Below are 15900 nucleotides of genomic sequence, written 5' to 3' on the forward strand. Positions count from 1 at the left end.
GGCTCTTTTTACTACTCAAAGACGACCATAGTCAACAAAATAACATGTTCCATTACTTCATCATTCGACTGCCAAGGCAAAGTTTATGGAGTACAAGACAACAAGAGCATCCACACATGAAACGCCAAATGCCTAGTGATGAAATCACCAATATAACCTCCAAATGTAAACCAACAGTTTAACAACTGTTCTACTTAGATTTGTTAAAAGACTAACTACATGTTAAAACAGCTCTGTTTACATGTATAGGAGGACACTGGTAGCTTCCAAGCCAACTTACATCTCCCTACTACACAAGTCATCACTGGTTAATAGTATATCAGAACTGAACCAACTAAAATTGTCATATTGTCATAATAGCATTCTACAAGTTATGAGATGGTGCCTCCATATGTCTCCCTTCCCCTGAGTGCACAACAAGGAGCCTCCATAGAGCTAGGAAATAAATATACAAGCACATTGATACCTGCCGAACAAAGATTCATGAGGAACTTCAGGCACAAGCTTAAAAAGGAAATTAATGTGGCAGTTCCATTTCTTATGATGCAAGTTTTTTGGTGACCTGGAAGCACGAGAGTGGGGGGTTTTACCTTGACGAATATCTGATCTGAATCCCATCATACATTACTAGCCACCGTTGCTGCCTTCTGCTTCAAATCACGAACAGAATGAAAAAGAAGAGGAAGAGTAAGAACTCAAAGAAGAAGCTAAAGCTTTGATTCCTTGATGACCAAACCATGTGAAAACCTACCTGTTCAAATTCATCCTTGCCATTTGCTTGAGACGAAGCAGTAGATGCCTCCCCAAACCTGGAAATGGTATAAAGATGTTCAGTGGATCCTCCATATTACCAGCAGTTACAAATGGCATGACTTTGGTTTGACGAACACAAAGAAAAACAATCAAATACTGGTCCATTCACCTGGCAGCTCTTGCCTTTCTTTTTTCTTCTTCCAGACTATCAATCTTGGGGTTCTGTGCAAATCTGGCTAACCGTGCCTTCTTCTTTGCCTCCTCATCAACTGTGGAGTGAGTGGCAAGTCCAAACCTAAGTAAATGACATGGAAGAATAAGGCCAAGAAACTTGTCTAGAACAGTGTCAATAACCTACTGGTTTTAAAAGCATATGTTAGTAGGCATTGAAATTCAGAGTTATAGCTTAGTACACTAACGAATACAAAAGGTGCAATATATACCTCTCAGCCCGGGCCTTTCTTTTCTGGTCCTCCAATTGTCCTGTACCAGGAGTTTGATGCAAGGTGGATCCGGTCCCAAACCTGGAGATGAGATGTATCAATTCAAAACAGATAAAGTAAGCTTTAAAACTTTCAAGGGCCAGTTTGTCTCAGGAATAATAATAAAGGGATAGGCGTGAGTAAGAAAGGTGGCATTTTGGTTCTTACTGGATCATCAAACTAAAAGCATTGAACAGGAACCAGAAAGATTTCTTATTTGAACAGCTATCACTCTTTTATAACTCTATCTCTCTCCAATCAAATATCACAGCTATCAAGCACAAGTCCAAGTTGAGCAAATACCATAAGCATCTGTCCCCTTAATCAGGAAGTGAGAATTCTTCCTGAGACGACTGCCAGAAACAAAAATCACTATAATCATCATAATTATCCAACATAACTTGTCTACGCCACAATCCAAAGTCACAAAGGCTCCAATTGGAGCTGATAACGACTTCTATACCCAGTTCCAACTTACTGTCACCACCCTAGCAATCAAAACACTAACCCAAAGCAATTTCAGGAAAGACAGAAGCCCATAATGCCCAAAGCCCAACTGAATAAATATATTTCCTAACGCAAGAATACATAATATTAGAAGTAACAGTACCCATATCTCACCTAACAGACAAATAATTCAAGTTAATGTTCTGTATCTCTAGTAATACCCGCTAATAAAAATCATAATCATCAGATCGGAATTACATTGTTACTTCTCGAACATAAATATCATAAGGGCAGACCCAGAACTCCAATCTAGTAAACAGAAAAGAAAGAAGAAAACAAAAACCACCACCTACCTCTGGGCGCGAGTGTTGCGCTTCTCCTTCTCGGATAGCATCACCGGCATCCCGAACCGCTCCGCTCGACGCAGCTTCTTCTGGACGTCAGTCTCCTCACCGGTCTCAGCAGCTGCGACGAGGGAGACGGCAACTGGCTGGGTCATTTGCTTCTCTCCAGCCTCCAATTCTCCTTCCTTCTGCGGCTCTCCGGTGACCTCCGGATTCTGGAAGGAGATCGGAGTGGGGGAAGGAGGAGTAGCGTTCCCGGCATGATCCATTGCCGGCGCCGTCGCCGACGAGGAGGGATCTAGGGTTTTCGAGATGTGATGTGGTCTTCGAAGGTTGCTTGGCCTCGGGGAAAGGAGCGGCTCATTTCGGGTGTATCGTGGGTAAAATGTCAAAGTATTCGACGCGAATGTCGGATCCAATCGAGAGTAGATCCGCCTCCGAAGTCTAACCCGATACTCTTAAGACTAATGGGAATTTTTCATTTCACACCCTCCTTTGTGTTTGTTTCAATTTACGCCACCTTCTTTTCATTATTAATAGTTCAACTCTGTGCTTCTCATTGGATCAGATAAGTGTCTTCAAAAAAATAAAAATAAAATATTACATTGTGCATTATACTCCAAGAAAATAGATATATAAACCACAATAAAAACAAAACAGAATGTTAAAGGGAACAATGGCAAGGAATAATATTAGGCCAACTAAAATCTTGCATGTGATAAAAAAAAAAGGTAGTTTATGTACACAGAATTTTCACAAATATGTCATTTAGTTTATGTTCCTTGAATCACAAATCGGTCAACAAACATCGACACACTGAGAAACAAAAATATGTTTTGCTTAACATCACACCAAGAGTACAATTCAGAAACTCGAAATGCAATTCTCAGCTACCGTCGCAGATCATTGTGAAGGTTTCCAAGACAGAAGATAGAGTTCAAGATCGGACCTAGATGCAAGTAGGATAGTGATGAGAGCAATTTTTTTAATTTTATTGACGAGCTTTCAGTCATCCAACATATTTGAGAGCATAAAGTCTAGACTAGCAATCAGAGAGTAATATTGAGGCTATGACTTGTTCTGGCAATAGAGGTGATGTATACGGTATACCACTGCTGCAGATTAAAGGAGTAACCTGCTGATATGACTTAATATATACATATGTCAGTTACAAGTAATGGGCATCTCAAATTTAAAGACCTTAGTTGAACGAAAACTTGATTAATTAATATTAAATATCTAATCCAGAAAACAATTATGATCAATTGCATCCTTGAATTAAAATTTATGAAGAACTGAAACTGATCAACTTAAACCGATATCTTTCACAACTGAGAAGAGCTGAACCAACAGCAAAAATATAACTCAAAAAGCCAAAAAAAGAAAAATATCACCATAACTACTCAAAAAAGAGCTTACCGACCACTTGATTCACTGCCCGACCGCATGCACATCTCATCTGGGGAAGTCTATAGTTCACGACCATTACATATGATGATCCTCTAGCACCCATGCCTCACAACTTCTGATCATTTCTGCTTTGGATCACCCACAGCTAGCCCATGCCCTGCAAAAGAAAGTCTCCATTAGCCTACCTTCATATATACCTAGCCCCAGCTCCCCATAGTAACAGAACTGCCAAAGGATACTCACCTGACACATAATGCTACTGACATTCCTTAAGCAACTTTGGTGCCATAACTTGCACCACGAGGCAAATTAAAAGTCCTAAATATCAAGAAATAAACTTTTTACTTGCTGGCTTATACATAGATGGCAGGAAAGTAACTCTATTTTGAATGTCTTTTCACGCAAAGATGCGGATGGCAATGTTTTACAAGATTTTTCTAAAGCACAGATGTGGAATTAACAAATTCTCATATGCATAAAATACCTATTTGGCAAGGTCACTATACATATACATGCACACATGATAACAACGTTGTCAGTCTTAGAGACATGACAATTCTTGAGGTCGTATCTGCAAATTAAAGTTATAGAGGGCCCTTTATGCAAATTCTAAACCTTTATATAGGACATACATGTAAATGTGAGAGCTTATATGAAATGATATGGTGTCATGTTGTGTAACTCTAGGAATATGGTCTTAAAATTGGACCTCTATTCAGTTATCTCCTGATTATCGATCTATCAAGCTAGGATGTGAAAGTAAAAGCAGTAAAAAGCCATGAAATGATATGCTGCAATCTGAACATTTCAATGAACCTTAATCATGTCTGGTAGTTCTCACAGAGAATTACTAATAACACCACTAAAAGAGTATTAGTGCCATTTTATAGTTCATCACCGCTACAAATTGTTATCCCTAAAAAAGGCTATAAATTAGCACTCAAAATAGAAACGAGAAATCTTCTAAATTGTATGAAATCCTAATTACACTAGCAAAGGTCCAATACGACAACTATTGCAGGTAAATCTAATTTAAACTACTCTAAAATAAATAAATTAAAGCTCTGATCAGATATAGAATTGAATCAAACCGTGTCATATTACAGTTTTCAGATTTTTAGCAACCATGAAATCATCGTCTATTTTACTTATAAATACGGTTGTTGCAACTGGCAAGAAAATAACTTAATCAGATATCAGAATTTCAATTTAAGAAATATTCCAGTAAGCAAACAGCATAATCCATGTACAGTTCAGACTTTACATGCATGTTACCAAATATATCCCAACATTTACCCCTTAAATTTGCTCATTGATCTATCTGTTTAAATTAGTACAAAGAACAGGAGTGTAGGAGCAAGGAAAACACATCAATGAAAGCCGCATATTCCAGTAATAAGCATTCTAAAAAATGTTTAGCAACACTTAAGGATATCTTTCTGAAATCTTATATTACCGAAACTGGTGCTGCCAAATAAACAGCACAAAAAAATAAACAGACTCCTCATTGAAAGCTCGTACTCAAGAGCCCAATTGGCCTCTCCCTGTTAAACGCTTCATCATCAAAATCTTCGTTGATGGAATTCTCTTGGCATAATATTTTATTTTCCCGCAAAGGTTTCAAGCGAGCGTCCTCCCAACTCGCACAATTGCCAAGGCTCCCATTATCTGGTGTGGCATCACTTAATAACCCCACATCTGTCCTCATATTGTCATAAACAAGTTCAGACCTTTCCCCTCCTCTGCCAGATGATGAGTCAACATTGCGATCAGGATCGCAGTCATATCCAGTAGAACCACCTCCAGCTGGGTCCCCACTTGCATGACAGTTAACATCATTCATTGCCCCCTCATCCGGATTTTCAGCGACATCTTTCCTTGGCCTTTTCCACTTTTTAGTAGATGAAGTACCATCATCCTCAAAATCTTCCTCTTCCCTGTCTCTGTGCAAATAAACCCATAATTTCCTATCAGCATCAAACTGTACACAAGGATCACGCTCGTAATGCAACCTGTCCAGAGCCCCACTAACTACTTGGTTGACTTGCGCATCAGTAACGTCTTCAACAATATACTGTGAATCCCTTATTAATGTACAAACATCTGCCCTTGTTCCAATGCTCCCAGGTAATCTTGCAGCTGCATCCCTTACAAGACAAAGAATAGTAACATGAGGTGGCCGGTCAGGCTTAAGCATGAAATGATCCCGAGCTTTTGATGTTGGCTTTCCACCTCCCCTTCTTAGTGGAGCAACAATAGATTTTCTCCCATCCACAGCAGTGTAGGAAAAAGCCCTATCTGGAACAGAGTATCTTAAGAGTTCCTCGCAGCGAAAATATGCTCTGACTTCATCAGAGCTTGGGCTAATAGTGTTCAGACTTTTCTGAGCTCTTAAATCTTTGAATCTTTCCTTCTCATCCAAGTTAGAGAGAATCGACAGAGGAGGAGGAGGAAGGCTTCCTATCTGCTGAAGGGTCTCTTGACCACTTTTCAGCCAATTAGCAAATGCATCGACCAACTTAACAAGCACCTTGTGGGGTATACCCCATGCCTCAGAAGAAGTTTCCTCTTCAACAGTTTCATTATCAGATGAACTAGGAGAAAGCGGACCAATCCATGACCAACTTTTGTTTGACTTCTCATATAAAACAAGGGGCTTCCAACCCTTTGCTCCTAATGGAGCCGTCTTAGATGAAAATATTTTCAGCACTCCTCGAACTAAATCGTGAAGCGGCTCCTGCGTTTCAAGAATACATGGGTCTCCTGGGTTTGATCTAACTAGATTAACAATCTCTTGAACTGTGAGACAGGCCATATTGTTTTGTACTGAACTATCTACATTCATACTCTCATGAGAATGAAATAGGTGTTCGCCAGTCGAGACTCGATGTACATCATTTCTCTCTTCCTTTCTTAGTGTACTATCATCTTTGTCAGTACAATTATTCATAATTGTGGTTTCCTCTGTACATGGAGTAAGCATTGCCTTCCGCACAGCTGAAAGAAGATGAATGATGGAGAATGAAAAACCAGTATGAATTGTAGGCGTAATCAGAGTAAATGCCTTCTTCTGTGGTTTCTCAGGATCCAAATCCCCTGAAATCTTCTCTGGTATGGCCAGATCTGGTGCTATCACTGATGGAGAATCAGTTCGACCATCAGTTTTCCTCCTTCCCTTCTTCTTCGTGGTATTGGGCTCATCAAGCTGCTGCTTTGGGCTAGATTGGAAACAAGAAGATTCATCTTGACCATCCAGCTGCATAGCATCCACCTTTCCTCTTGGCTTCTTTATCACAGAGTTGCACACTGATGGAGGCTTGCCTGACCTTCCATGATGAGCAGCCTCAATACTGTCAGCATCAAAGACTTGGATTTTGTACCCTGATCTGTTTGTCTGCCTCTCTTCTTCTGGTAACTTGGAAGTTCTATCCAAATTTCCCTCATTTATTTCCAACACGGGGATGCTATAATTATGGGCATACTTAACCCCTTCTGAAGAATGATCCAGATCAAATACCCCTTTGCGCTTCCTCTCTGCATTGTAAGATTTTAACAGTGGTGTGTGTAACTTTTCACTAGGCCGTGTCATGTTGCCCTTCTTCATCAATTTAACATCACGCAAGTAGCTGGGCTCAGTCATTTCACCTTTATGCTTCCCTTTTCTTGGGTAGGATTCACTAACAGGAGAAAAGACAGTGTGCACCTTTTTATCCATTTTCATGACTTTGCTTGCTTTCTTGGAGCAATACACTGGTTTAACAACTTCAGACTGAGGAAACTCCATCTCATTTCCTAAAGTATCCAAATATCCATCTTCATCAGCTTGCTCTGATGAATCAGATTCGGTCTCCTCATTTTGAGCAAACTTCGTGAGATATCGAGCAGAATTGCCTGTGATCTTTCTTCGTGATATTTTGGTCCTGCAATCAGAACAAAAAACTTGAGTCATCCATCTGCAATATAATAACACAATAAAATTTACATTTTGATTCATACCCAATACTATTCCTGCTTCTGTACTCATTCCCAGTTTGCAATTTCTTGCCTCTGGTATTCCAGTCATCAGAGTTAACAGCGTTGTCCAAAGATACTACTTCAAGATTTTTTTTGCACTGGACATGGTGATGGCCAGCCGACCAGTCCACCTGATTTTCTTTCACTGCCTGGTGCTTTGCCCTTCTAGCCAGATATATCTGACCCCTCTCTGAATGCTTCGACTTCTTCAAAGTTTCAAAATATTGTGGATCATACGAAGCTACAGTAACAGCTTGATCAGCTCTCCTACTCTCACCTTGAAAATAAGGCGACCCAACATGGCCTTTGCCGTACATGCCCCTCTGGGACTGTCTTGCTAATTCCTGTAGCTTCAATGGCTTCGGAAGTGTTGCCCTGACTGCTGCACTTCCACAAGATGCATTCCAGTCCCTTGGCAAGCCATTCTCGTCTTCCTGCTCCTCTAAATAATCATCTTCAACGCCTATCCGCTGTCTAGCTCTCTGAGCATCCCTGAAATCATTTGCTGCAACTTTGGCATATCTAGTTTTACTTTCCGTACCATGCTTGATAGCTGAAGAATAACGACCCCCTGCTCCAATGTAGTCCTTCTGGGAAGAAGCCTTCTGTGTAGCCACTCCCAACTCGCCCCTTCTATCTTCTTTCCCAAACTTCATCTTCTCCACACCCGTACTATCATAGGAACGCCTCCACCGATCTATCTTGGACCACTTCCTTTGGAACAGCTCGTCCGAGTCCTCACTCTCCAAGTCCGTGCTTGACTCCACGTCCCCATCCCTCTCAAAACCTAGGGACCTCTGATTCCGGAGTATATTCAAAAACCGAAGCCTCTCCTCTATACCATACCCCTTGCAATTCTGCCAAGCATCCCTGATCCGATTAAGACTCCCTACCATCGAATTCTGGTACTTGCGGAGATAATGGTAATGCCGACGACTCTGCAAGAATTTAAGACCCCGGCGATAAAGCACGTTTCTTGGATCACAGAGGCCGCCCTTAAGGCGTTCGAAGATACTACTGAGTGGACTCCCAAAGTGGAAGTTTTTCCCAGAGAAGAGCTCCGTCAGAGTCCAGGCGAAGGTCTCCTGGTCCATATCAGGGAGGTACTGAGAAAGCGCAAACCTTTCCTCCTCAGAGAGGCAATTGTTCCATGTCTCCAGCGAGAGGACTCCACCAAGGTCGGGGAGATCGTAGAGCTCGAGAGGAATGCTACAGCTCTGGTTCCCCACCTGGCACAGCTCGGTCCCTGCCTCACCAATCTCGGAGATCTCCAACTCGTCCGTTTCCATCCCGGAGTCGATCTCCGACGACGAATCCAACCCGGAGGAGTCCTCCCACTCCGCGCGGAGCTTATCTTCGTCCTCCTCCTCCTCCTCCGGGCTCGACGGCGTCCCGCGGACTTCCTGGCAGAAATCCCCGTCCAGCCCCGAAACCCTAGGGCTACTCTTGACCACTTCCATCAAGATTCAAGGACACCAACAAACCCTAGAAAAGGACGGCCAAAGGAATCAAGAAACGAAACCCTAGCCTCGGTCGTAGAGAGACAAGGAAGGCGTGTACCTTTAAGAGGGGGGATGGGATGCTTGGAGGAAACCCTAGATAAATAGAGGAGATGAGGCGAAGAAGACGACGATGACGTGGAGGACCACAAGGCGTCGGATTCAGAGGAAGTGGGAGAAGGCGGCGTGTGGTATAGAGATAGAGATAGAGAGAGAAAGTGACGAAATTAATTAATAGATATCGGAGAGAGAGAGAGAGAGACGAAGAAGAGGGACGAAGGAGAGGGGCGTGGGAAGGCGACTCGCACCGAAACCAAACCGATACTGATACCGGCACGGGGAGCAAGATTTCGTATCGGTTTCGGGCCGTGGATTTGGTGGGGGATTAGGGGATCCCAGCCGTCGGATTAAGGAGATTGGCGGGGGCGATCAGAATAAATCGGATCACGAGGGTGATGAACATTGGGCGGGAAATTTGTAACTGTTTCGGATTTATTTCATCAATCCTCTTGCTCCCCAACCACAAATTTTGGACCCAGATTTTTTTTTAATCAAAATTCATATTTTTCAAACTGGGAATTAATATCTACAGAGCAATCATAAACAAATTGTCCAACATTTTATCCCTATAAAAATATTTACTATGTCAAAAGTGACAATTATGTTATTTAAAAATTAATAGTATAGTTATGATATTTGAAAAGTTTTCGAGGGCAATTGTGTAAATTTCTCAAACCACTTTCGACTCGCCAACTTAAAAAGAGAGTTTGGGCTTTAATTGGGCTCCGACTCAAACATTTATCCTCAAAAGTTATTTGGGCCAAAATATGGGCCTGTATTCAGATCGGCCCAATAGAGGATTTTAATTGTATGCGAACGTTGCATATAATCTTAAGATATTAATCCTAGAGATGGAATAATATACAAAGATTAAGCTAAATAATTACATCTAAACCCTCTCTTTTTTTTCTTTGTGACATATTGAACTTTTTAATTATGAAAATTTTCTGAAATACTTTTTTGTTTGTTATCAGTTAGATTTTACTGTTAAAAAATAGCATATATTACCATAAATTTTAGGTCCTATAGGAATCGTTTGACCCTTATTTTATAAGAAAAAAAATACTAAGGATAAAATGGTCATTTAATATTTTTCTATTTGCGTCATTAAGGGGTAATTTAGAAGGTCAATATGTAACAACAATAGTTTAGGGTCTTAGTCTAATTACCTCTTTAAAAATATCTAACCATCTTTTAAATATGCATAAATTATTATGGACTTATCTATCATCACCTACAAATGAAGGACTGGGAAACAGGGAATATATAAAATAAGCTGAATTACAATTATTGGAAATTAATCCATCTAGTTATGTTCCTGAATGTTATATATAAATATATGTCTATTGAACTTTTGGTCAATGTACGTGGACTTGTATTACTTTGATGACATCTTCTGGTTCTACAGCATCTGTTACAAATAGAGTCAACCCAAACAGCAGCCAGTATGGGAGCTCTTTAAAATTCTACCTTCGAACTAACCTTGATTGTTTTTACTAGTAGAGATTTAATGGGCTAATCTAATCACAAGTGTTTATTTGAACTTGTGATACTCTATCACTGTCACCAAGGTGATCATAATTTGAAAAGGTTATAAAAAATATGGGAGCTGGGAGGGTGTTTGGTTATCGAGGTGATATTGCATGGTGGTGCTTTCCCACTGCTGTCAATCTCCATAACTCAATGCCTTTCGGATTTGCTTCTTTAGAGCATGCGTTTTAATGCATGTCTTTCCAAGGCCAGATGAGAGAGAAGCAAGAGAAAGAGATAGAGATAGCATTTGGAATGTTATCGGTAAAGACAAAAAAAAGTTATTTGAGAGAGGTAGGCAGGAGTGCAGTACCAATGGCTATGAGCATAGCAAGAGATCTGAGCCAGTGGATCAATTGGCCTGTAGTTGGATAAGAGAGAGAGATGGCGTGAGGAAGAGGAGAATAAGATGATCTTTGGTAGACAGGTCACATCACATCAACTGAGATACTATTTGTACTATAGCCTGGAACTATAGCTATACGACTACTCCTGGATGCATGCCATATGCTTAATTAGCCTGTTCTTGTTTGTTTTTTCAGGCTTTTTTTGTTTGTTTTTGTTTTCTAAACTTTGTCAAACCATTGATATCTCTAATCAATCATCTCTCCTGCTGTATGAAACTTTTCAAACTTATTCTATGAATCAGCCTGCTTCTAAACGATCACTGAATCACTAATTTTAATGGTGAAATAGTTTTTACTGAAAACTGTTTTACCTTAAAAGTTCACTCCTATGCATACAAAAAACAAAACAAAAACCCGGGCTAGATGTGCTTAATTTGTGAACAATAAAGTTTAAATAAACTGCATCCAAAACACTGTACGTTGATAGAGATAGTCCTAGAATATTTATAAAGCAGTACTCCCAGACAAAGGCCAAAAAGGATTTTTTTTTTTCAATAAATTTGTATATATTTACCTCTGCTACTATTTATGCATGCAAAAGAGAAGGGCTAGATGTACGTGGTTAATTTGAGAACCCTAGATCTAAGTTAATTCCACATGCTTCTCTTTAATTATCCAAGTGGGGGAAAGGAGGGTAGGAAGTCAGTGAAATAGACTAGACATATATGTAAGTTGTCATGAAACAATAACTAAGTCCATTAAGGCTATTTAATTCAAGGCCTACTCATTACTGCCGCTAAAAGATTAGTTGCATCAACCTATTATTCTCTCATAGGATTACTTGAAATATACTTTACAAGATTTATGAACTCTAAAAATACAAAAACAAAACAAAATGATCCACAAATGCCAAAGCTAATAACCTAGTCTAAAGTGTGTGTATATATATATATATATATATATATATATATATACTTGGTCAACTATTCTCTTCATGCTCAATCAAATCACATGCATGCATATATATCTCGATAGACGAGAGAGTGAGCTACGCTACCATGAGGTAATACATTGGCATATATAGGAGGAGTACTCCTGGTAGATTCCTAGAGCTTATTCCTCTCTTCTGTTCTCTTTGGAGTTTGTAACCTATAACTACAGGCCTATATATGTATTTTTTGTATTCGATTTCTAGCTTCCCTGTAGATTATTTTCATGCATAACAAAATTAAGTTATATATATATATATATATAGGAGTATATAAAGCTACAATTGGGATATTTATATGTATATAGCTAATCAAGAAACATAAGGTTAGCCAATCTTGGTAGCTGATAAAATTTTTCTCTTTCTGGGTTAACTCTATACCCTCTAGTCTATTTGTCATTTTGTATAAGAATATATATATATATAAGCATACTTGAGATACCAAAAGAAGAAGAAGAAGAAGAAGAAAATCATGGGGTTAATCAATTTGCACATTAAGATCTCTTTTGGTATCTAATTTATTTTGATATACGCATAAAGAATAAAAGTGTATAATCTACCTCCTAAATTATCTAAAATCTTTATTCTTCTGTTATGAGAGCAAATTAATAAAAAGAAAGTTAATAGTACATGAGATTTGAACACAGATTGATGTCCTAGACTTGGAGAATTCTTAAGATCATGAGATGATAAGTCTATTAATTTTACATGCAGTAAATACGAATTTTTGACCAAATCCATTTTTTTTATTAAAATAAACTATAATTTAAAATTATTACTAAATGAGATTTAATTCACTGGAGTTCTAACAAAAATATTGAACCGATTAGCATTTTTAAAAACGTCCGTCTTTATCATCATGCATTTTTTTGTCATAGCTGTTGAAAAACTAAGTTAAAAAAATTATATATATAAAACGTTGATCAGTTCAGTATTTTAGGACCAGATAAAAATATTGAATTGATCAACATTCTTGCTTAGAAAAAAAAATGCCGATCAATTTAGCATTTTTATTAGAGTTACAGTAAATTAGAACATATTTGACATTAATTATAAAAAATATTATATTTTGGTAATAAAAAAAGAATAAATCTAGTTTAGTCAAAAACTCCTTTAAATAGCAATGCATGCATGCATGTAATTTAAATGCAATTAAATGCTGAAGAAGGAGAAAAAGATCCATGGAGAGAGAGAGAATCTATCTATCAAAAGAGTTGATTGGGTGCAGGTCATCATCACCTTATAATTTGCTTCTCAACCCAAATGGTGGACAGGGAGGCGTGTGACAAGCTGCCTGTCCTCTTCAATGACACTCCACTACCACTCACCAACCAACATCACAGTAGATGTGATCCCTTCCATTTACTAGTTAGTAGTTAGTACTATTTACTACTCTCTCTCTCTCTCTCTCTCTCTCTCTCTCTCTCTCTCTCTCTCTCTATATATATATATATATATATATATAACGATCCCTCATCCAATATATATATATATATATGTAAAAGTACCATATATTTTCTATTTTCTATTATTAGCATTCTATTATATAGAATAAACTTACCATTAGTCCACTTAATCAACGGTTATTCATATTGATGAGCTAAATGAACTGCATACGCATAATGATTATTAACTACTACTTGAGTATTTAATTTTTTTTATTTTTAAAATAACTGAACATTCTTTGGGTTTTTTTTTTTTGGAAAGAACATTCTTTGGTAAAATGATGAGAGGTTGATTGTAGTAAAAATAGAAGTTATGTAGGGTGTTATTTAAAGAGCAAGAGGAAGTGGGAAAAAGCCAATTGAAGTACCCATTCAATGCCCTCTTCAGAATAACATCAGCATGACAGTACACCACTTTACTCCTCTACTGCTTCTCTCCCCCCCACCCCCTCCTCTTCCAAACTTTTTTCTCATAAGACTCGAACTGTTTGCTCTTCTATCCTCTTCCCACAATATACGTTTTGTCTCTTGTCTCACTCTCCACCTTTCATCCTCCTCCGCATCCCATGCAACCATATATTCCCACCCACGTCTCCATATACCTCCAAAACCAATAGACATCAAGACAATAGCAAAGAGACAAATCCAAAGTATAGAGAGAGAGAGAGAGAGAGATGCCTCAAACTTCTTCTTCGACAAGATGGTGCCCAACTCCAGAGCAGCTAATGGTACTGGAGGAGATGTATAGAAGTGGAGTGAGGACTCCAAATGCATCCCAAATACAGCAGATAACTGCACACTTGTCCCAGTTTGGGAGGATAGAAGGCAAGAATGTCTTCTACTGGTTCCAAAACCACAAGGCTAGAGAGAGGCAGAAGCTTCGCAGGAGGCTAAGCAGGCATTACAACCTCCTCTACTCTTACAACCACTCCCAGTATCCTCCATCTCCAACACAACTCCCATTCTTTCATATCAACCCAAGTATTACTACTACTCATCATTTCCTCCATCAGGTAATATATATAAAATTTTGATCTTATTTATACGTATCAAACAAAGTTGTTAAGAATTACTGTTGTTATGTGTACGCGTTTGTATAGGGAGAATTAGTCAATGATGCAACAATAGGGTATGGAAGAACAGTGATGATGTGCAAGGATTTGGATAATATCAATTATAATCCTCCATCTTGCAAGCCTCTAAAGACTCTCGATCTCTTCCCTACTAAGAGCAGCAGCGGTGGTCTCAAGGATGAGTGCAGCGCCACCTCAAACTGATCTCAATATCTCACTATCCATCTATATATCTTCATATGGTTGGATCCAAAATTTTATTTTTCTTGTTAATTTCCACGCACTTGTTTGTCTAATTGTGTGGTCATGACTAGCTACCTACTTTGGTATATGTAGCTCGTACGACGTGGGACTGATGTCTGCATGCATGCACTGTTGAGCTTTCTTATTTCCAGAATAGAATATGTTGGACTTTTGGTTGGTCATGGGTAATTTCTTTTACTCGTTTCATGCAATGCAGTGGATATGGATTCTTTCTTTCTCTTTTTGGGTTTGTGGATTGTAAGTAGTAGGAGTACTTGCCTGTTTGATTTGGCATCTCTCTTGTCTCTAAAAGCTGACAAGACTTACGTCACTGCTTGGGTAGTGCTTAGTTTTTTTTTTTACATGATCAGTAGTCAAAGTAAAGAAAGAATGGAAAGATACTTCAAAGCAAGAGGAAGAGTTCAAAAGGTTTTTGAGTCAGGAATAGAGTTAGGCCACGCAGTGTCTTTTTCCCGACCAACATCACAGTGATTGGAATAGAGCTATATATAAATTATTAGAATATAATAAATACAACTTTTTACAATAATTTTTAAGTAAGTTAATACAATATTAAAGCAAAGATTCTGATCTCCAAACCTTATCATGCCTATAAATTTTTGCTTAAAAATATAAAATTTCTACCCATTTATCATCCTCAATAGTATCCGTTGACTTACCTTCGTATAGAACAGTTGGGTCATAAGTAAAAAGAGTACCTGGAATGAGATTAATTAATTAAGAGTAGGTGCTATAGTTATCACATAGAATTAAGGGTGTAATTGATCAAGAAGGATGCAAGCGCAGGCCATGGCACAAGCTACTCAAGTGATTGCCTAAATTATATATGTTAGGGTACATTCTTGATCTCATAGTTTATCCCAAAAGCTTAAGTTGGCTGGTTTCATGGATTGATAAGTTTACTTATAGCTGCATGTTTATATACAACTATACAAGTAACAAATTAACACTGTATATCATGCAGTAATAGAATCTTTATATATTGTACGTTGGTAGATGATGAAGTAAAATATATTTTATCCTAAGTTAAATTCTAAAAAGCCTCCCGAGAACTTTTATCTTTAGCATTCAACTTCCATTTAGTTTTCACTTATGTGAAACGGACTGTCCTTTTATTAAAACTAACGACAACGATAATTTCTCATTAAAACATTGATTATTCTATACAGAGTATTATATTATTTTGTAGCCACTAACAGAGCTTCCAGATGAGAAATGCAGGCAATTAATCAATGTGGTCACAT

At 38.5% G+C, this 15900-nt stretch overlaps 2 protein-coding genes across 5 annotated transcripts; both read right to left on the reverse strand.

The window, feature by feature from the left end:
- Window positions 1–28: 28 nt before the first annotated feature.
- Window positions 29–1588, reverse strand: LOC140790379 (uncharacterized). The gene is made up of 6 exons (XM_073140435.1): window positions 1404–1588; window positions 1197–1277; window positions 923–1048; window positions 752–809; window positions 591–647; window positions 29–466 (listed from the first exon to the last, which is right to left on the reverse strand). Exons 1-5 carry the CDS (start codon window positions 1409–1411, stop codon window positions 618–620), a joined length of 303 nt encoding a protein of 100 aa, XP_072996536.1. The 5' UTR covers window positions 1412–1588; the 3' UTR covers window positions 29–466; window positions 591–617.
- A 447-nt stretch (window positions 1589–2035) lies between these two features.
- LOC140790378 (uncharacterized) lies at window positions 2036–9141 on the reverse strand. 4 transcript variants are annotated; one of them, XR_012109392.1, is made up of 6 exons: window positions 9011–9141; window positions 7433–8935; window positions 4893–7356; window positions 3680–3754; window positions 3446–3593; window positions 2036–2602 (listed from the first exon to the last, which is right to left on the reverse strand). XR_012109392.1 is itself a non-coding variant. In XM_073140434.1 (2 exons), exons 1-2 carry the CDS (start codon window positions 8908–8910, stop codon window positions 4941–4943), a joined length of 3894 nt encoding a protein of 1297 aa, XP_072996535.1. In that variant the 5' UTR covers window positions 8911–9081; the 3' UTR covers window positions 4618–4940. The 4 variants fall into 4 exon arrangements, 1 of the variants encoding a protein (XP_072996535.1); XR_012109391.1 differs by having other exon boundaries at window positions 7433–9081; XR_012109393.1 differs by lacking the exon at window positions 3680–3754 and having other exon boundaries at window positions 7433–9081.
- Between the last annotated feature and the right edge of the window lie 6759 nt (window positions 9142–15900).

This window comes from Typha latifolia, chromosome 6 (assembly GCF_019914945.1).
Source record: "Typha latifolia isolate L0001 chromosome 6, TyphaL0001v2, whole genome shotgun sequence".
In the NCBI taxonomy this organism is placed as follows: Eukaryota; Viridiplantae; Streptophyta; class Magnoliopsida; order Poales; family Typhaceae; genus Typha; species Typha latifolia.